Consider the following 21,854-nt stretch of genomic DNA (forward strand, 5'->3'; position numbering starts at 1 on the left):
CTGTGGGATAGAGAAGCAGGGCACATGCCCAATTTTCTTGAATTTGTCTTGTGAGAATCAGGCATGTGCTCAGTACAAAATCAGAAATCATATTCAATTATCAAGAAAAATAGAAAATTGCAGCATAAGTTGGGAGTTAACCGGAAAACGTCTTTTGCCCTTAAAAATTGACTAAAATGAAGTTTGGGACTAACTTTGCAAATGTTTTGATGGTTTTGGTACAAAAAATATTCCCATAAAAGCCAACCCCCCTCTTTTATGGGACCAAAAAAGCAATTTAGCCGAATACTTTCATTTCCAATCCATGCCTTAAGCCTATTCTTCAACCATCCAATATTTGTTGAATGAAAAATATGCATGCCAACCTGCAGATTGATCCAACTCTGCATGAATTTGCAGGTATTGGCATTGATTCATGAATCCAAGGAAACTCTATCAATCTAAGCAGTATCCTATTTGTTTCTTGTGAACTCATGCAAATGCCATTGCTTCCGTTTCCGTTCGTACCAAGTTAGCGTATATGCCGTCCAGGTTGGCAGCCATTAGCTTGTCGTGGTCACCATATTCTGCCACGACCCCATCTTTCATCACAGCAATGAAATTAGCCTCTCTGATTGTCGACAGACGGTGAGCTACAACCACGGTGGTGGCTCGTCTGGACGCCTTCTTAAGCGCATTTTGAATGTGTTTCTCTGATTCCAAGTCCAATGCACTGCTTGCTTCATCTAGTAGCAGAACTTTTGATTTCTTTAGTATCGCTCGTGCTATAGCAATTCTCTGCTTCTGGCCTCCTGATAACTGTACTCCGCTCTCACCAACCTGTGCCAGATGCAGTGAAGAATTTAACTAAATTAACTGCATGCAAATATATAACAAATGAAAGTCATATGTTAGTTGCTGTAAGAATAAAGAACTACCTCTGTTTCATATCCTTGAGGGAGGCTGCAAATGAACTTGTGGATATAAGCTTCTTTTGCAGCAGCCTCGATCTCAGCCCACGAAGCATTAGGATACCCGAAGGCGATGTTCTCTCTTATGCTACCTGCAAAGAGTGATGGCTCTTGGCCTACTAAAGCTATTTGTCTTCTCAACCCCTTTAAGTCGAGCTCCCTTAAATCGATGCCTCCCATCAAAACCCGTCCCCTTATAGGATCGTAAAACCTTTGTATCAACCATATAACTGTCGACTTTCCCGATCCACTTCCTCCTACTAAGGCCACCATCGTTCCGCCTTTGATCTTGAGGCTGAAATTGTTTAAAACGGTCACATTCAGCCTAGATGGATATGCAAATGTGACGTGCTTGAACTCAAGATCAACTGGCTTCGAGCTTTCAAGTTTCCTGGTTTTCTTACCATTGTTTCCTATTGAAGGCCTGCGATTAAGAATATCAAAGACAGCAGGTATAGCTGTTGTTGCCATTGAAGTGTCTGGGGCGAGGCCAGCTAGTTGTCCAACAGAAAACGAGCTGAGTACGAGTATCAAGAAAATCTTGTAAACCACTCCAAAGTTTGTGTATCCTTGTTTGACAAGATAAGCACCAAAATAGAGAGTTAGGGTGTAAGCTCCATACATGGCACCTTGAGATAAGCCAAGAACCAATCCAAGAATTTGGGACTTTCTGACTGATGTTTTTTTGGGCTCGTATAGAGCTTGATCAAAGGATTGAACTATAAGCTCCTGTGTGCCAAACGTGGCTACGGTTCTTATACTCGACACTGCCCCTGCAGCGATCGTGCTAGCTCTGGCATAAGATTCGTTGTCTATTTTTGGGCCAATGTTGATGAGCAAGTTCAAATAGCTAGCACCGAGTGTAAATGGGGTAACAGCAGCAGCCAACAAAGTTAATCTCCACTCAAGAACAAACGAGACTCCTAATCCAACACCTGCGGAGCTCAAGCCCATCAGCAGGACGGTGATACGATCTCCGAGAACTGATCGGAAGCTCACACAATCCATTGAGAGCCTTGAAACAAGTATCCCAGTTGAATTCTCACTTGAATCAAACCAGCCAGGTTCTTGTCTTAGTATAGCTTTGAATAACAAATCTCTAACTCTTTTAGTGAGCTTTGTTCCAGCCCAACCACAAAAACCTTGTTGGCCAGTCATGGAGATTATGCAACCAAATCCTAGTCCAACTAGCAACAAACAGAGGTGTCCAACGTCCTTTTTCAGCTTATGCATGTCTTTGAGAAAGTAGACTCTAAGAGCTTCACCTAGAACTAAGGGAAAGATTGAGAGAATTGCACCTGCAATCATACCCAGTAAAAGCCCCATTATCAGCATAATGCCCTCTGGTTTCTGCAAATTCCAAACATCTGCAAGTTTATATCTTCTCGAATTCTTTTTATATTCTTCTTCCTCCTCAAACTGGATGCCTTCTTGTGTAGATTTTAAGTACATTGATTTTGATATTTCATACACTTCTTTTGCTCTTGATGTGTCCTGTATAGTTTTTTCATACTCGTTCATATTCTTCAGTTGAGCGTTTCGGTTCTGCACAGGTTGTGAGATCCCTTCTGTTGCCAGCTTCACAAGGTCAAAATACGCACCAGCTTTTTCCATGAGCTGCTGATGGTTACCAATTTCGACTACCGAGCCACGATCAAGTACAACTATAGTGTGAGCATTTCTGACCGTTGCTAGCCTGTGAGCTATGACAATGGTGGTTCTGCCTACAGATATCTTATCAATAGCCTTTTGAACCATAACTTCTGACTCGGGATCTAAGGCGCTTGTGGCCTCATCCAGAAGGAGGATCTTAGGATCTTTGATCATGGCTCGAGCAAGTGCTATACGCTGTTTTTGGCCACCAGAAAGTTGAGTTCCTCGATCTCCAACCTGCAAATAGAAGTTTTTAGGAGATGTAATTGGATAATTATACCACATATGCATGTTAGGAAAGATTTGAGAGTAGTCACAAGTTCTTGATATCAACCTCAGTATCATAGCCTTGAGGAAGGCCAGAGATGAAATTGTGAGCATTGGCGGCCATGCAAGCCGTAATAGCCTCGTTCTTGGTTGCATTTTCCTTCCCCATCATCACATTTTCAAGTATTGTTGTTGCAAACAGAACGGGTTCTTGACCAACCATACCTATTTGATTCCTTAGCCATTTCACTTGCAATGTTCTCAAATCATAACCATCCACAGTGATAAATCCTGACAAATTTAACTCAAATACATGGTTAGATATGATGAAAATTCGTAAAATTGATATAATTGAAAGTGTGACTTGTAAGGATCTTGGGTGTTTCCAGCTTCTGCTTTCAGAGAAAAAGAAAATTTTTTAGCTTACCCTGATTCGGATCATAGAACCTTTCTATAAGAGCAAAAATCGTTGACTTGCCACCTCCACTGGCACCGACTAATGCTAGAGTCTTGGAGGCAGGGATCACTAAGTTAAGAGATTGGAGAATCGGGATTGTTGGACGAGACGGATATGCAAAAGAAACACCTCTGAATTCGATTTTCCCACGCATGCTTGATGGTTTCCTTCCCTCAGGACTATATGGATCAATTTCTGGAATCCTGTCAATTACTTCAAACACTCTGCTAGCTGCTACAGTCCCTTGTGAGAACTGTGCAAAATATGACAGCGCCAACGCCAATCCCCTATAGTAAGAAGCGTAGTCTTTATTAGACCTCATTGTTTCACGATCAAACAAGTAACAAATGAAAGCTTTTTGTCATCCATTCAGTTCGAGAGAGTGTCTTTTATTGTGATCAATAGAGAATTTATTGGTATGTGTTTGTTTTTGAATAATGATAGGAAAGAACAAGGGAGTTTTACCTGCCCCCGACATTGACACCAAAGAAACAAGCAATGGCATCACCGCCTTTGAGTTCGTTGCGAGAAACTAAAAGTGAACCATACCAGAAAGCCAATGCCCACGTTGAGTAAGTAACCAGATAGATCACCCCAATTCCTGCTCCCTTAGCAAAGCCGAGTTTTGCCCCTAACGGTACTGATTTTTTAAGAAAATCAGCATACTTCTCAGCTAAAGTATCCTCTGCTACAAAAGAAATCACAGTTCTGATGGAACTTATGGCTTGTTCTGCAATGCTACCTGCTCTCCTGTAAGAGCCCTTTAAAAATGGAAAAGAATTAGTTGAAGAATGCAAGGGGAAAACATAGGCCGACTAATATGTTTATGTGGTAATAGCTGTGTTTCTTTTACCTCTTCTTTTGCAGTTAGGCCACCATATATAGCCTTATAGGCAATGCCACAACCCATCGTCAGTGGGGTCACTGCTAAAACTGCGAGGGACACCTTCCACGATTTCAAGAACCCAACGATGTAACCACAGATGAAGGTAAATATATGATGCACGAAATGTGCCATCTGCATTGCAAATGAGATGGTCAAAATTGGTTTGGAAGAAGAAATACGACAAACTACATGCAAAAGCTCTCAATTGCACACAAAGCAATAAAATGGGATGTTCAGCTTGATGAAAAGAAGTGCAAAGTTCAATTATTAACCATGATACTACTGTAATATTGAGGAAGACAGAGAAAATAACTGTGAACCTTCTCTGCCATCACTTCTTGGATTTGTGCAACATCACTGGAGATTCCATGCATGATATCACTAGTACTTAACTCCGTGTCAAAAAATCCTATGTCCTGTCGCAGAACTGCTCTTAGATACTCAGTTCTTATCCTATGTGCTGATCTTTCCCCCACTATTCTCCAGCAAGTGATCTCTGCCATGAGATAAAAGAATAGGATCATTATTACACGCCACAAGATATAAACTTGAGGTTTGATGATTGGGAGATACGAGAATCAAGAAAGTGTTTTGTAACCTAAGTAAGCTCCCACCATAACCACTGCCGCCAATCCAGTCATAAGCAGACATACCTAAAAGAGATAAAACATCCCAGCATTGGATCACAGTTCAAATTGTTGCATTCATAAAGGCAATTGGAGATAAGAGTACATTATTCGGCTAATCTTTAGACAGTGGCCTTCATCTTCTGAGATTTATCAGATAATAGTCATTAAATTTGATTTAAATGGTGCTGATAAACCTTATTGTATGGTCTGCACATGACAAAATCACATACCTTATTAACGTCCTTCATCATCTGATGTTTGTCCTGGTCTTGTCCTCTGGCAAGTTTGTTAACAAAATCCCCGAAAAGAAAAGAATACCAAGGAAGAGAGCCTCCATTGATAAAAGCTCCCAAAAGTCCAAAGAACATGAGTACTAAGTCCAGCATGGTTGAATACCTGAACAAGCTAAACAGCCCAACTGATTTTGGCGGCGAAGCTTCATCTTCTTCATCATCTTCTTCCACGTATGCTGGCTCACGATCAAAGTCGCCATACCCTTTATCAGCCCTGTTCAGATGATCATGGTGGCTGTGATAACGATCACTAGTATTAGCAACTTCCAAATTATTACCTACTTGATGACCGTAGTGCTCCTCATGGCCATGGCGACTATGTTGCAACCTATGATGAAGATGATCATGCTTTCCATGATCATCATTAACATTTTCATTCATATAAGCATGCGAAACAGAAAACCATCGTGGATCCTGATGATTTTTGCATTCACCATACGCCCCTATCAAGCGAAGTTGACGCTCTATGTCTTGTGAGGCACCATAATCAGCCGTACTCAACTCATCCTTGCTTGCAGAACTCCCTTCTCTGATGATCGGCAACGTACCAGGCCGGCGGGTATGCTCCGCGGAAGTGTAACTCCTGTCAAAAAACGAACTTCCATTATCAGCCCTAGCAACATAACTCTGAAGCTCGAGCCTCCCTGGATTATAACCCGAATGAGAAGTCTCATAGTAAGGATTGGTGAAGCTCTGCAGGAAACCGCCATAAGTGTGTGAAAGATAGTAGTCATTGGCTGATCTCCTAAAATTCCGCCTGGATGGATTGGTAGCTGAAGTGGCTGTCCATGGACTAAGTGCTGCCCCAAGATTGATGCTATCCTGCCAACCGGTCGGCTGAAACTGCCATGATAGCTCGCCTTGCCATGACCTGTCATCGTCAGTGGCAAAAGGGGTGACCGGAGTGGGATTTCTCCGCCTCCACGGGGACCGGTGTTGGGAGAAGACATAAGAGCTTGAGCTTGAAAATGAGGTGGAGACATGATGATGATGATGATGATGAGAAGTGGCAGGAGTAGTGTGCCTTGGCCTTTGAGGAACATCCATCCAAGAACTGTCGGTCTCAAACGAATGATCAGCCATGAAGAAGTCGATGGAGTCTATGTTGTCTCTATGTATGGAATGGGAAGAAGAGGAGAATGGAGTAGCTGAAGCAGGACTTCGCATTTAGAACACAATATTCCCAATGAAGGGAGTTGGTTTAATCGCCTTGTTTCGACAACTCAGAGCAACAATGCTTAGGATTCTTCTCATCAACTTGTTGGCTGTTTGTGTTGCTCGACTGTGTCAATCCAACAGCTAACGACTGTTCATACGATGAATCAATTTCTCGTCCTTATTCTGTAATGATCATTTGAATTATACCAGAGTTGTTGAAGCTTAGATACATACATAATCAGTTCTTGGCCGGCTGCTCCCTCTCTGTTAACAAAATTCGTGGGCCGGCTCATTGTTATGGTTGTGTATAGGGCGGGCAAATACAATTGAAAGAAGCATTCACAAAAGTTGAGGAAATAGACTTTTCTCATTGTTTATTGAGTAAGCAGTCAAACACAGAGGTTCTTATAAGTATAGTATAGTATAGATGTTGGGTCATTGTTTAAAATAGGTCACCTTGGACTTGGAGCTCTCTTGCTTCTAAACAACCCATTTGGCATGCTAATGTGCCATCTCCATTTTATAATCCCTCACCATACCCAAATTTTTTAACCAAATCAGATTCAGTCGAATTAAATCAATTATATAGTAAGTGTGATACATTTGTTATTTAATTAATCACTTTCTTTGAATTATATACAAATTACATAACAAATGTGTTGCATTTTACAAATAATTAGTTTAGATCATGCCAAAAGGTTAGAATTTCCCATCAGCATATCCCAAAATGGTCCGTGGGATCAACTATCAAGAAACAGATGAATTATACATGATCTTATATAGTTTGGAAAATTACATTTATAAAGCTAACTTTTATTTTGGTCTAATAAATAGATCTCTCAATTAGTCAAAATTTATCAAATTTATTGATATTACAACAACAACAAAAAAAAAAAAAATGCATGAAAATTCATGATTATCGTCAATTGATTTATTATTGACCAAACTATCATATACATCTTCACACACTAATTCACGTAAATATGTACATCTTAAGGTAAAATGGGCTAGCAAAATGATGCATAATGAATTAATTCTATAACCCCAAAAGAAGATGGTTAAGTCAAATTTCTTATTTTAGTAGTGCAGTTGCCCTCTTAATTCTCAATGTTATTAGCGCTTCCATCACTGACGCAAAGTAAAGTTTTCAAGTAAGGATTTTTGGGGCGGGTTTATCAAAATTCGAGATCGAGCCTGTCAACATGGACCGTTCTTACGGTTTGATTATGATTTCAATTCCGGGCGGGTCAGAACTCATTGACTTAGGTTGTGTTTGGATGAACAGACAGAGATTAGAGAATTGGTTCTAAGTTAAAATTTTAAATGATTCCACTAGGGTGGATTAATAAGCTCAAATAAGGTGCTAGAAACAATTCCAAATTTGTTGTAATCTAAAATTATTCAAACATATTCAATAAATTTATAATTATGGGTTGATTATATTTAGACTCCCCCTAAAAATACTGTATTACACTTCCTCCCAAAAAAGTTTCAGAATTACATTTATACCCCATTCAAAAATTCATTGTTTACACCTGACCTCCTTACATTAGAGTTTAGACGAAAAATGTTGACATTCGCAAAAGAATTACATAAATTTTTTATTTTATTCCTCATTTAATATCTTTATGTAATAATTTTGTACTTATAAAGGAAAAGATATAGTAATGCTAACCTCACTTCATATATATATATATATATATATATATATATTACATTTTATTGTTTTATAAGTATAAAAGTATATTTGGAAACATTAAATGAGAGACAAAAATAAAAATGTATGTAATTTTTTTTTATAACACCAATATTTTTCATTTAAACCCTAATAAAAAAGGGTCATATGTAAACGGAGAATTTTTGAAAGAAATATAAGTGCAATTTCAAAAGCTTTTGAAAGAAAGTAATTTTGTAGTTATAAATGGGGTTTAAGTGTAATTAATTGTAGTATTGGTGAACTTTTAAGCACTTCAATCCAAACATAATTTTAGACAAGTTAATTAATCTAGAAATAAAATGAAAACTTTGATGGTGGGCTAACTATTATGTTCTTGATTCCTATGCTTTATGTGGTAATTAAGGTTAGGAGAGGCACAGACATTTGTGCAAGTGGACACAGCAAGACAAATTCATTTTCAAATGATTGGAAAAATTAATCAGATATTGATAGAGTTAATTAAGTCAAAAAGATACCCTAAATGATGATTTTACTTTACAAAAAAGATTAAATATTTTAAAAAAAAATTAATTTTATTCTTTATTTGAAAGCTCCAACTTAGGTGCAACAAAAACATGATTACATGCACGATTTTCGGATAAGCAATCGAACAAGTCAGGACAACAATTTCCCAAATGGATATGATGATGAGATTTGATGTGAAATTTAGACAAATTAATATTAATTCATTTATTAATATTGAAATTATTTTATCAAATATTAAATTAAAATATATCGACATGTATTGTGCCCACATGATACATAAGACGTATCTTTTAAAAAATAAAGTACTTTTCAAATAAATCAATTTATTTGTGACCTTGTTGATTCGTCTTTTCTCCATTCAAAGATCAGTCTCCTGACTATGTGTTTTCACTTTGAGAATTATTGCACACGATGAGATGTAGAATGAGCTTTTTACTTTTCAAAGAAATTTTTCTACAACTATATATAAACGTTGGTTTATCAAAACTATACAAGAAAAATACTTCAAACTGTTGATTAATCGCCAGAGATGACTTAGAAATTAGAATCAATAGTTCATTATTAAATGGATCTTTTCGTTCTAATACTCTATTCAAGAATTATCAGTATTTATGTAATCTGCAAAATTTGACGTTTTCAAATTCAATTTATATATATAAAAGAAGAAAAAAAGAAAGAAATTTCTTGGAACTCATTTACCAAAATTATCACTTCTTCAGTGCACTTTTTACCTTACTAGGGTATAACATAAGCAAAAATCATTAAATTCCCAAGGGTCTTTTGGTAATTTCCCGTGTGGAACATTTTCTGGGGCTAAGCTAGTAATTAAATTGGGATTTATAGGGCCAAACTTTAATTTAAGACCGGAAATTCATAGTTCCATTACAGGCCCACGAGGTATAATGAGCTCTACGTTGTCTAAGTCTAAGAAAGTAGATTAAACATTTGATGTTATTTTCCCTTCAATAAACTACACATTCTTTTTATTTATTTATTTTAAGAGTAATTACAACGATCTCTCATAAAAATTAATATAATTATAAATATTTTTTCGTTATTTGAAAATTATCAATACAGTCTTGATTTTAACGGTGATCTAACAATTAGTTCCATCCGTTAGTCTCTATAAGGTTTCATCTATTTTTTATGGTGAACTGAGCAAAATTCCCTTGTGGACTGATAATATAATTTTATTTTATTTTATTTTTTATAGACTAAAAGGATAATTTTTTCATTCACTCCATCCGATTGTTTTATTTTTTTAAATAGGAAGATCAAAATTGACAATTTCATACTACATCTAAGAATTATATAACTTTATCCAATATTATGAACGGTATTTATAATTAATTATGCCAAATTTAAGATAAAATCATTGTAATTTACTTTTATTTTAGATTAAAAAAACCTCATATATTTAAGTTTGATCAAAAAACATGAAATTTAATTTCATAGACAATATACACTTTAATTCTGTTAACGACAAGCTATCATTCAAGAACGTCTAGAAAACTTCACCGACATAAAAAAACATTATAAGTTAGCTCACTATACTATTATTAAAAAAAAAAAGTGTTTTAGACATAAAGTGGCAGTTTTAATATCGCTATATTAACTTTTTATGAGTTTAAAAATGCCTCATAGTTAAGCTATTATAAAGAAAAATGTGACACAGTTATAAAGTGGTAATTTTGATACCACTACATCAATTTTTGTAATATTAAAAATGCCCTTTAATTAATTTCTATCTATACTAATATAAAAAGTTGTCAAGAATATCTCTAAGTTGGTTATTTTTTCTCTCTCTTTTTATTATTTTTTAATGTAATATGTTGATTTATATATTTTAATCTATAATATATTTGAAAAATATGAAAAATTATTTATTATATATAGTGTCGACACAATGTGCCACGACAGTTACTATTTGCATATATTTTTTCTCAAAAAGCTTTTGGTGGGGGGGGGGGGGGGAGATAGAAGGGCATGTTCTTGGGGTGGCCCTAAGTATGAAAGACATGAAAAACACAAAGTTACTCAGCATACCCAACCCTCAATTAAGTCAAACACACCACATACATTACACACTGCCCACCGACCACTCATTTGATGGCCCACCTTTTAATTCAAATCTAAGCTTTAATAATTTCATAAAATAAAAAAAACAGAAAATAATATAAATAAATGAAATATATACAGAAATTGGAATTCCAGATGTAAATGCATAGATGTGGGGAATGAAGGCAAGCAAACTTGATCACAACTTCTACTTTCCCTTATTTAGGCATGTTCTTGGAGTGCAACATCACTTATGGAATTTTTTTTTTATATTATTTATTTAGGCATGTTCTTGATTTATTATATTATTTATTTATTGTGTGTGTAGGAGTAGTATATGTAAAAAAATGGAGTTAAAAGGGATTCAGCGGGAGATAAACAGAAGATTAAAACATGGTTTCAATGGATCTAATAAGAACCAAATATTGTAATGGACTCGCAATAAATGATAGATAATATGATAAATATATATTAATAATTATACAACATTTTAGCATAAATACTTTTATATTTAGAGTAAATTACAATTATTTTTTTATGAGACCCGTTATAATTAAATACCTCATTATTATTTGAAAAATTATAAATACCTTCTGATTTTAATGTTCATCTAATAATGAGTCTTGTTAGTCTCCTCTAGTTTATTGATAAACTATGTCTCTTTGAATTATGAATTATAATTTAATATATTTTTATGAACTAATATGCCCATTGAATTATTTATACCTATCCTCAAATTCTTTAAAAGAAAAATTAGCAAGAGTAAAGTATGAATGTCCATCTCACCGTTCAGGGAATACATAATTATCTTTTATTTGAAAGAATATTTATAATCTGTCAAACAATATAATATATTTGTAATTATGTAAATTTTAATAGAGTTAATTGTAATTTATTTTTGTATTTATTTTAATCTGATAAATACTAATTAGCCCCATCAAATTTTAATTTAAAAAAAAAAAAGGAGGAAGATGGGGAAGAAAATCTTACATGACAACTGTAACCCCCCCCCCCCCCCCCCAAGTCCACATGACTTCGTGACGGGCTAGAAAGTTCCAACTGAATTAGCTCTCCTTTTTTTCTTTTAAGTGTGTCCATTTATATATAAATTAATTAATTGAATTAAGATTTGGCCAAATCATGTCACGATATTCTCAGCCTAAACCATAAGCTTAATCATAATCGCTCTTAAGAAGTATGGGTTGTCTTTATAACCAACAAACATTAAAATAAACTCTAGACAACCTTAATATGACTATAAGGTTATCAAATCGAACCCCATCAACATGTGGGATATTGTTCTACTTTTATAATAAATGTAATTTTACTTTAATAGTATGTATTGATTATATATAATTATTTGATATTAATGAGTAATCATATTATTATTATTATAGTTTTGAATAGTTATTAGATATAGTTCTATGAATATTTGAAATTGATAATTTTAAACAACTGATTATATTGAGGTACGATTGAATTACACAGATGTTGTTTATTTTTTATAAAATTATAACCACACATTCAGAAAAAGTAGTTATAATGTTATAAAAGACGGAATATATATATTTTGCTACAAAAGAGTGTCGATATAATTTATCTCTTTTTTTAATTGAATATGGTGTAGTAAATTTTCTACATTAAAATATCTTTTTATCATATTTATACAAAAATTCAGTAATAAAGAAAGGGAAAAGACGATGTTAGACAAACCGAAAATCCGGTGGAGTAGTAGCGGAGAGGAAATTGAAATTGGTTGGACTTGACAGGAGGCGAGGACAATTTTGACATTTGAGTAAGAAATGATAAAAGAGAAGAACATCCACATTCCACCCAGTCCATAGGCGACTGTCTCTTTTGTCTTTTCATCTCTCTCTCTCTGAGTGCAGTGAAGATTTCAAACGTTAGATTACAAGTTTACAACAAACAACAAAAGTGTAAACAGGAAAAAATACTAAAACCAGAAAAATAAAAGATAAATCGAAATTCATATTTTGTCTGAAGCACAAACCCATAACACCATCGCCACAGGCACACCACTCCATTCCTTCACCCTCCTCTCTCTCTCTAAATATTTATATGTATGTATGTGTATTTGAAGAGAGGAGCTGCGCAAGAAAGAAACCTATACGTATACGGTCTACATACGCCCCGTTTTTACTAAAAGAAAGGAGTAAAGCAAAATCCAAAGCCTCCCCCATTTGTAGGGTTTTTTTGTTTTTTTTCAAAACTTTTGAAAAAACCCCCTCAAACTCTCCCATTATTTTATTATACATTCTTGGAGATTTTGTGGATAATTGACTTGGAATCCGACGATCGGTTTCCAGAATTGAAGATCTCCCGCATTGACATTGTTGAGGTCAGTTTTTGGTTTTGCTCGATCGTCTGGCGTTTTGTTGAAATTGAGTTGAGTTGGATTTGCTAGTGTTTTTTCGGTTATTTTAGCTCGTACTTCTGGTCAAGTGTTCGAATATTTCTACATTGCTTTCTATGAGATGATACTGAGTTGTGATAATGCTAGTTGAAGCTGATGTCCTGCGTTTGAATTTTTTTATGTGTGTAATCAGATCTGTGTGGATATCAATTTTAAGCTTATTTTCTGACTGATTTTGATGGGTTCACTTTGAAGTGCATTGTGCTCATTTTCTGAATTTTATGTTGTTGATATAGGTCAATTTTTCAACTAAAGATTTGAACTGAGATCTTGTTCTATTAATTATCATCTTATTAATGGTCTTATTTCAAATTGAATATATGCTTTCTTCTGGAATTGCATTCCTGATAATTCAGGAATACTTTAATTTGAATTTAAGCATACTTCAGGAAGTGCATTTGTAAATTGCTATGATTTTATTCTAACTTGTATACTGGGGTGCAGGCTGTTCCAGCAATCCATTTTATGCGTGGTTCAAAGAATAGCTAGTTTTATTTGTATAGAGAGGTTTTAGGGAATGGAAGTGCATATATGACAAAAGACCGAAACAATAATGTCATTTTCTACTATGGAAAAGATGAAGTCGGATGCGCCTCTAGATTATGCTGTATTTCAGCTTTCACCGAAGCGCTCACGGTGAACATTTTGTTTCTTTATGTTTGATATCCTTATCATTGGAGTTCCTAGGTGAAATTAGTCACTCACTGAGAGCTCCTTTTGGCCAGGTGTGAATTGTTTGTTTCCAGTGGTGGGAGCACTGAGAAACTTGCTTCAGGATTGCTTAAACCATTCGTTGCAAATTTAAAGGTTGCAGAGGAACAAGTCTCCTCTGCTGCTCAATCGGTTAGGCTTGAAGTTGGTAGACGTAAAAATGCTGAAGCATGGTTCACGAAAGGAACACTTGAGAGGTAGTGATAGTGCAACTCTCTGAGGAATTTAGTGATTGACTCTAGTAAATCTAATATGCATATTTTATAATTTTATTTGAAGGTTTGTGCGATTTGTAAGCACACCCGAAGTTTTGGAACTGGTCAATACCTTTGATGCCGAGATGTCACAGTTGGAAGCAGCTAGAAGAATTTATTCACAGGTATATTTTTCTTTATGATCTTATCATTCAAATCATTGGTGCTGTGACTGGAACAAGGCTAAATAGTATCCTATTTATTTCAGGGAGCAGGAGATCAACTTTCTGGTATGCTTTCAATTACTTATTATTAATCTATTTTTTGTTTCTCCTGTTCGGTTTCATTCAATTGATTTTGACATCTTCGCCTCTATTTGTTTTTGGAGGAAATTTCGGTTTAATTAATTAATTTGTTAAAACAGATCCTGAAAGTAGCTGATCGAACAAATTCAGAACTTCTGAAAATCTTAGTTAACGGTGTGTAACAGATAAAATCTTAAGAAAAGCTAGCTTGATAGAACCCATTAATTTTGTATTGTATGGGAAATCAAGAGAAATCGGTGGATGTGGCAAACCCGTGGAAATGTAAGCAATACCTTGCAATAACTCATTAAACCTATTAGCAACTATATTCCAGTATTCTCTTGTGTCTTTGGACTTTAAAAGAGTTAGATAGATGTGGCTGACCCTAAGCATTGATGGAATATTGCATCAGTAAGCTAAGTTCTGTAAAGGTTCATCATCTTTGCCTGCCTCTTATCTTTTCGATCCTTTTTTACTGATAAACAATTTGTTAGGCCTTCTATGTCACACAAATGTTTCCAAGCCAATCTAATAGTTATTGGCTGTTCTCCCGAAAAAATAATAGCTTTAACATGCATCTCATTACTGGATGACTATGAGTGGGTAAGGTATTTCCTGTAATCACTAGATAAGCAATCAATGAGTAGGATCATGCTGTGGTGAAAATTCATGGACTGGCGCTGGCAATGCTATTGACTGCTCTATGTATTAAACTATCTTTGCATATGGGTGAAAATACGTCCCAGGCATTGCTTCTTTACCTCTGTAGGAACCTTGCCGCCTTGAATTCTGTCATACGAGGTTCTTATTCTCATAATGGAGTAAAAACCTATGACATTGAAAATCAGGATGCGAACAAAGCTATAGTGCCTCTGTTATCCAGTATTTATCTGCTACATATATCATGTATGCCTAATCTATTAAAGATATTGGGTTTACATTTGGATCTGCTGGTTTTCTGAATAGCTTTTTATATTCTCAAGATCTTTAGATTAATTTAAGAATTCTAGTATATGCAACCTCTGATCTACTTTCTCTTCTTCCCTAAAGAGGGATTGGGCCTTATGAATAGATGCCAAGTTTGATGACTCGGTTGCTACTTTGCTGTTCTGAAGAATCCTAATGTGTTTTTATTACAAGATGCTTACTGGATCTATTAATTGCTCCAGGTGGAGGTGGACCTGGGGTGACAGCTGCAGATGATGCCACAAAGTATATCCCCTCTTACCTTATTTATCTCAACTCTTCATCTGGATTGTTGTTGTTTGTATAGTTGATGGTTCTAAGCTTTTATTTGCCAAATCAAGATTTTGAGGGCATTATCATAATGGCATGAAGTCATATGATTTATATAGTTCGGCGCATCATTTGATCAGAAAAATTTAATTGATGAGGTGAAGTGTTACAGTAAGATTTCAGGTCCACTAAGCTCCTACCCAATATATATATATATATATATATATTAACATTTAAGGCAGCAAATGGATGGTTATCTTAGAAAATTCAATTAAATTGTAAACATTAATTGTACAATGTGCCTTATATTTGGTTGCTCTGAACTTTGAGGTAAATAGAAGTGAATTTATCACAGTTCAGTGGTCAGAGCTGAAACCCATCCCATTTAGCTTCTCTTGCTTGGCAAACCTCTCTCGCTTCCCGTTTCTGATACATATTCATTTGGTTCTAATGAATACAGGAAGGAGCTTCTACGAGCTATTGACTTGAGGCTAGTGGCAGTGCAGCAGGATCTAACTGCTGCCGCTGCTCGTGCTGCTGCTGCTGGTTTCAATGTCGACGCTGTTTCAGAACTCCAAATATTTGCTGAGAGGTTCGGTGCTCATCGTCTAAAGTAAGGCTTCTAATTTATTGTTTTTATTCACAAAAACAGCTCTATCACCAAAATGGTTCTCTTTATCCATTTAGGAAATGCGCCTGCACTATTCAAGCTCGCAACGAGCAGGGAAACAAGCTAAAACAAAAATAGTAATAGCTGTCCAAATAAAAACTCACCCGACCAAGTTACTTTAAGTGCACGACTGTGGCTAATTGGCCTCGCAGAAGCTGATAGTAATTGTTATGTCCTATCTAGAGATCTGGTCTCCCCTTCACTTTTCAGACCACTGATTTTGTGAAAATTTCTTACATTATTCATGTTCGGCCTTGTACCTTTTTTTTTTTTTTTTTTTCGGGGGGGGGGGGGGGGGTGGGGGGAAGGCAAATTTTCATCGATCGGCGCTGTGCAGTTTTGCTGTTGGGCCACTATGTATGGCCTACGGCCCATGGTACACGAAAAATAAATGTAACTATTGAAAATGGAGGAGATCTGCTGCGGCCACTCTCTTACTTTATTTTCTTATTTATCCTTTTTCCTTAAATAAATAAATGCTGTTTTTTTCATTTTATAATTTTAAAATACTAATTATACTTTTTGTTTTGGTCTTTGCAGCGAAGCTTGTGGCATGTTCATATCGCTGTGCGAGAGGCGGCCCGACCTCATAAACCAATGGAAATCCGGACCCGAAGACAGGGCCGTCCGCTCCTCATGTGGGTCGGATATGTCCATCGACGACGACCCGCCCTCCCCCCAACCCCGGCAAGAGGCCGCCACGTGTCAGCAGCCCAATCCCGCGGCCCCCACCTTTCCCTTACGTCGCGCTTTCAGCAGAGAATCCAGTGTCGAAAGGGACGACGGAAACAAGGCGAACGACACTGTTGGAGAAAAAGACGGGAAAGATGAGACCTTAACTCCTGACCAAACTGGGTCGACACAGGCGAGCCAGCCAGCGAGGCGACTGAGTGTTCAGGACAGGATAAACTTGTTCGAGAACAAACAGAAGGAGAATTCTGGAGGAAAGCCCGTTGTGGTAAAGTCTGCTGAGCTGCGGAGGCTGCCGTCTGATGTGTCAACAACGGGGGCAGCTGCAGAGAAAGCGGTCTTGAGGAGGTGGAGTGGAGCTAGTGATATGAGCATTGACTTGAGTGCTGAAAAGAAGGACGCTCAGAGCCCATTATCTACTCCGTCCTCCGCAACAGTTTCTCACGAGAATAAAGTTTTGAATTTAAATGACGATACAACAAAGAGTTCTTTCGTTAAGCCAGAGATAAAGGTTATTCCTAGTTTGAGTAGGGGTAGTGATAGCAGACTGAAAGAGGGTTTTAATAAGTCTGAACAGTGTTCCGAGTCTAGTAAGTCAAATTTTAATTTGCTTCCCGGTGAAAGTGATGGTTTGAAAAATCAAGTGCTTGGCAAGACCCAGTCAAGGTCTTTTATCATCAAGGCTGACAATCAAGAAAATTCAGAAGAAAAGTTGAGAAATTTGGTTGATGGGAAAACTGAGAGTGCTTCTCTTTTTGGGCATCAGGGGAAGCTGAAGGATTCGCAGATTGGTGAAGATCTTAGCGGGGCCCAGTCACAAATAGCTGGGGTCAGGGATCAGGGTTCATCACTGTCACATGTTAGGCGTATTGGAAGCAAAGGTGGTGGTGGGGTTGATATCCTGAATCAAAGACAAGATTCTGAATCATGGGATGAGTCTGTTGTAGAAACAAGTTTGAAGTCTACTCGGAAGGCTGTGGGAGAGTCGAGGGTGATTGAAGGTGTTTCTGGTTCAAGAATTCGAGAGGCTTTTGCTGTTCGCTATAAAGGGATTGAAGGTGATTCGTCCTCTGCTCAGCAAGAGGTAAGATATGTTGAGGAAACTGAAGTAGTAGAAAAGAAAGAATTACGCACCTCTGAGAAGGTATCCAGTGGTTCTGTTTCAGGAGTTGAAGATTCTGGACCTCAAAGGATGAAGTTCAGTAGACAAAGTTCTGCAGCTGAACTGAGTAAGAAGGCAAAAAAGCAAGGAGACAGTTATTTTAGTGGAACCAGCAGGGGACCTTTTCCCGGTAAAGTTACAGCAGAGGCTCTGGAAGGCTGTGATTCTTTTTCAACGCCACCTCCAGAGAAAGCTCAAAGAATGACACAATCTAAGGGAAATCAGGAACTCAATGATGAGTTAAAGGTGAAAGCGAATGAGCTAGAGAAGCTCTTTGCCGAGCATAAACTGAGGGTCCCTGGAGATCAATCCAGTCCTCATTGGGGAAAGTCAGACGATTCACAACATGAGCTAGCTAGTGGTCTACACTACTCGAAACCAGTAGCAGATGTATCTTCTCAATTGTCTGACAATTATAAGTCAAATGAAACTGCTGGGAGTTCAAAGAACAAGAGCAAGTTCATTTCTGCCTCTGCCGTGAAAACAATTGATAGCCAGAACTATGGTGATGCTTTGAGTAAGGATTTTTCTGAGCTTAGTGTTGCAGAGAGTTCTCGAGGGAAATTCTATGACAAGTATATACAGAAAAGGGATGCAAAGCTCAGGGAAGATTGGAGTTCCAACAGAGCAGAGAAAGAAGCCAGATTGAAGTTTATGCAGGATAGCCTTGAGAGAAGTAGATCTGAGATGAAGGCCAAATTTTCTGGATCTGCAGACAGACAGGATTCTTTATCCAGTGCTCGTCGTCGAGCTGAGAGACTCAGATCATACAATAGCCGGTCAATTATGAAAAGGGAGCAGGTAGATTTATGGTTATGTTCTGGCTTATATGGCACTAAACCTGGAACCATCTTACTATATCTATTTACTTATTTCAGGAACCATCTTATGTGGATTTTTAACAACCGTTTAGAACTTTCCTTTTGACAGCAATATTTAGATTTTTATGATAGCGAAGATGATGAGGAAGCACTGGATTTTGTAGAGAAGAATCGTCCTCGTGAAGATACCGCTTTTGATGACATCTCTTTCGGCGATGGTATTTCTAGGGGTGCACAGGGGAAGAAGCTTTTGTCGAATAACCGAAGTTTGTCTTCATCTACTCCTCGCACCTCGGCAGCCCCTGCTCCAAGGTCTTCCACCAAAACATCCACAAATACTGGTAAGCGAAGACTGCAACCTGACAATCCGCTTGCACAATCTGTCCCCAACTTTTCTGACCTGAGAAAAGAAAATACTAAGCTTTCTTCTGGAGGCACCAAAACAACTAGATCACAATTAAGAAACTATGCCCGCAGCAAAAGCGCAACAGAAGAAGCAACTATTGTCAAGGAGGAGAAGCCACGCCGATTGCAGGCAATGAGGAAAAGCTCTGCAAATCCAAGAGAGTTGAGAGAAATGTCTCCGTTGGACTCAGATGGTGTTGGCTTGACACCAATAAAATTTGATGAGGAAGTTCAGAGAACTGTTGGGACCAAGCCTTTTCTTAAAAAGGGTAGTCGTGCCAGCTTTGTTTCTCAAACAAGTATTGCAAGGCAAAGGGCTTCTGTGGGATCTGAGCCTGCAAATAATGTAGATGAAAACAATGAAATGACATCTGGACCTGATGAATTCGGGATTACTGTTAAAGATGAAGAAGAAGAAGAATTTGAGACTTCGAACACTGAAGGCCATAAGGTTTTGGAAGAAGTGGAACCAATAATGAGTATCGGGTCAGAGAAGTTTGTGAATTCTGGATCTGAAAATGGTGATGGTACTCTTACATTTTCACGTGTGGACCAGGCTTTGGGCTCACAATTGCCCAGTGAAATTCCTTCGAGATTCCTGCCTGTTGAATCTACGCAAGATTGGCCAAGTGAAAGTCCTATGTCATGGAATTCTCATAGTCAGCATCCCTTTGCGTATTCCCACGAGATGTCTGATGTTGATGCATCTGTGGACTCCCCAGTTGGAAGTCCTGCTTCATGGAATTCACATTCTTTAAATCAAATGGAAACTGATGCTGCTCGAATGAGGAAGAAATGGGGAACAGCACAGAAGCCGATGTTGGTAGCCCATTCATCCAATAATTTATCCCGCAAGGATATGACTAGGGGATTTAAAAGGTTACTGAAATTTGGAAGGAAGAATCGAGGCTCAGAGAGTTTGGTTGACTGGATCTCGGCAACCACATCTGAGGGAGATGATGATACGGAAGATGGACGGGATCCTGCCAATCGGTCATCAGAGGATTTGAGGAAGTCAAGAATGGGTTTTGCTCAAGCTCAACCTTCTGATGATAGCTTTAATGAAAGCGAGTTTTACAATGAATCAGGTGATTGATGATATATGATCATATGTTACCTTTTCCATTTGCGTTTACCGGCAAATTATTTACTGTGCTGAGTTTTTTTACTATCATTCCGTCTTAATTCACATATTTTTAAGTGAAATTCTTGTAGTCATCCTCTGGAGTTGTCATGTCGTGGGTTCAGCTTATGGCTGGGGTGCTTTCCTCCTGAGGCATACATATTACTTTTGAAAAATCATTTAAAGGATCGGGCAAAATTTATCTTATACTGAATGAAACAAACGCCTCATTTTCTGATGCTTTTCTTCCTGATGATTTACTACTCATTTTAAAATTGAGCTGCATTTCTTTTTCTCGCTTTTTCTAGCCAGCTTGCGCCCTCTCTCTTACCACTTACACAAATTCACTGTAATTGGTTGATCTTCAGCTGAGTTGAATTGAGCAGTTCCCAAAATCTTTCATTTTCTTGGTAGATCTCTTTGCAGCTTTCATGTTGCTCCAGTGGTGTTTAGTTTTATGAACTTCTACAATTCTTTCCCACCTTGATTTCGGGCCTCTGCAGCTGTGTATTGCATTCAATATTCAGATTAGGGGATAAGCATTCACAGGCTTCTTGTTGATGTGTTTATTCCCTTTTCTTCTCACAGTACAATCTTCTCAGAGTTCTATCCCAGCACCTCCAGGCAACTTTAAACTAAGAGAGGATCATATTTCTGGAAGCTCAATCAAAGGTGAATTATACAATATCATGTTTTTTGGCTTCAAATTTTATTTACTCCCAAGAAGACATGAATATGACTTGTTATCATTGTCTAACTTGACCTTACTGCTTGCATCAAAGAGATAAAGACCGTCCATGGTTGATTTCACTGCCTAGGATGTTGCCATCAGATACAAGCTTATTGCTTATTTTGTTAGTCGTACTTACTGACTTAATGCATTGTTCTGCTAAAGCCTACAGAAGATTAGCTACAGCTTCTAAAACAACGAACACTACCTAGTGTGTGTATTGGATAATTCTGCTTGCTTATATATGTTAACCCTTTTCTACAGCTCCAAGATCATTTTTCTCATTATCAACATTTAGAAGCAAGGGAAGTGAGTCAAAACCTAGATAATTGCTCCCAGGATTGCTGTACATTTGCTCGGGGATGCCGTCTCTGACACCAGCATTGATAATTACAAGTATGACGCCCAATGGTTGAGATTGGAATCACCTTCCATATAAGTACAATGGTACGCTGTACATGCTCATGGATTCAAGTGGCCTTCATGAAGATCTAGTTATTTCTTGTAGTTTCAAAATATTATGTTGTATATTGTAATGAGTGGATAGTTCCAATTGGCGGAACATTGATGTGATTTTTGCAGCTAAAGTATTCTTTTCTTGCCATTGATTGTTTTGTACTGCACTTGGTGTTAAAATGCTTTTCTAGAATCAAATGTTGGGTGTGAATGAAAACACATCGAGTTACCAACGTGGTCCATATGGTTGTGACGGAGTTGTACTGCACCATCTATGTTGTAGAAAATTTCATGGCATGGACTTGCTCATGTCAGAGTAGGTGCATTAGCCGGTTGGATACACGCATAATGTTTCATCAACTT

At 37.2% G+C, this 21,854-nt stretch overlaps 2 protein-coding genes and 1 long non-coding RNA gene across 6 annotated transcripts; 1 reads left to right on the forward strand and 2 right to left on the reverse strand.

The window, feature by feature from the left end:
- Nucleotides 1-405: 405 nt before the first annotated feature.
- Nucleotides 406-6,218, reverse strand: LOC105158093 (ABC transporter B family member 19-like). Of its 3 annotated transcripts, none has more exons than XM_088878562.1 (10): nt 5,717-6,218; nt 5,073-5,659; nt 4,812-4,866; nt 4,534-4,709; nt 4,181-4,345; nt 3,793-4,088; nt 3,298-3,614; nt 2,938-3,161; nt 918-2,840; nt 406-819 (listed from the first exon to the last, which is right to left on the reverse strand). In XM_088878562.1, the coding sequence occupies exons 1-10, from the start codon at nt 6,216-6,218 to the stop codon at nt 472-474; spliced, it is 4,593 nt and encodes a 1,530-aa protein (XP_088734688.1). In that variant the 3' UTR covers nt 406-471. The 3 variants fall into 3 exon arrangements, with proteins under 3 accessions (XP_088734688.1, XP_088734689.1, XP_020548648.2); XM_088878563.1 differs by having other exon boundaries at nt 5,073-5,507; nt 5,619-6,218; XM_020692989.2 differs by having other exon boundaries at nt 5,073-6,218.
- Nucleotides 6,219-12,140: 5,922 nt separating this feature from the next.
- On the reverse strand, nt 12,141-16,657 carry LOC148788748 (uncharacterized). Its single transcript, XR_016064643.1, has 2 exons — nt 16,209-16,657; nt 12,141-12,433 (listed from the first exon to the last, which is right to left on the reverse strand). It is a non-coding gene; the product is annotated as an uncharacterized LOC148788748 (long non-coding RNA).
- LOC105157864 (uncharacterized) lies at nt 12,458-21,731 on the forward strand. Of its 2 annotated transcripts, XM_011074360.3 has the most exons (11): nt 12,463-12,913; nt 13,433-13,624; nt 13,714-13,896; nt 13,979-14,078; nt 14,162-14,183; nt 15,368-15,410; nt 15,895-16,047; nt 16,645-18,757; nt 18,887-20,270; nt 20,894-20,977; nt 21,300-21,731. In XM_011074360.3, the coding sequence occupies exons 2-11, from the start codon at nt 13,542-13,544 to the stop codon at nt 21,362-21,364; spliced, it is 4,230 nt and encodes a 1,409-aa protein (XP_011072662.1). In that variant the 5' UTR covers nt 12,463-12,913; nt 13,433-13,541; the 3' UTR covers nt 21,365-21,731. The 2 variants fall into 2 exon arrangements, with proteins under 2 accessions (XP_011072663.1, XP_011072662.1); XM_011074361.3 differs by lacking the exon at nt 20,894-20,977 and having other exon boundaries at nt 12,458-12,913.
- The last annotated feature ends 123 nt before the right edge of the window (nt 21,732-21,854 follow it).

This window comes from Sesamum indicum, linkage group LG3 (genome assembly GCF_026168435.1).
Source record: "Sesamum indicum cultivar Baizhima isolate 11 linkage group LG3, ASM2616843v1, whole genome shotgun sequence".
In the NCBI taxonomy this organism is placed as follows: Eukaryota; Viridiplantae; Streptophyta; class Magnoliopsida; order Lamiales; family Pedaliaceae; genus Sesamum; species Sesamum indicum.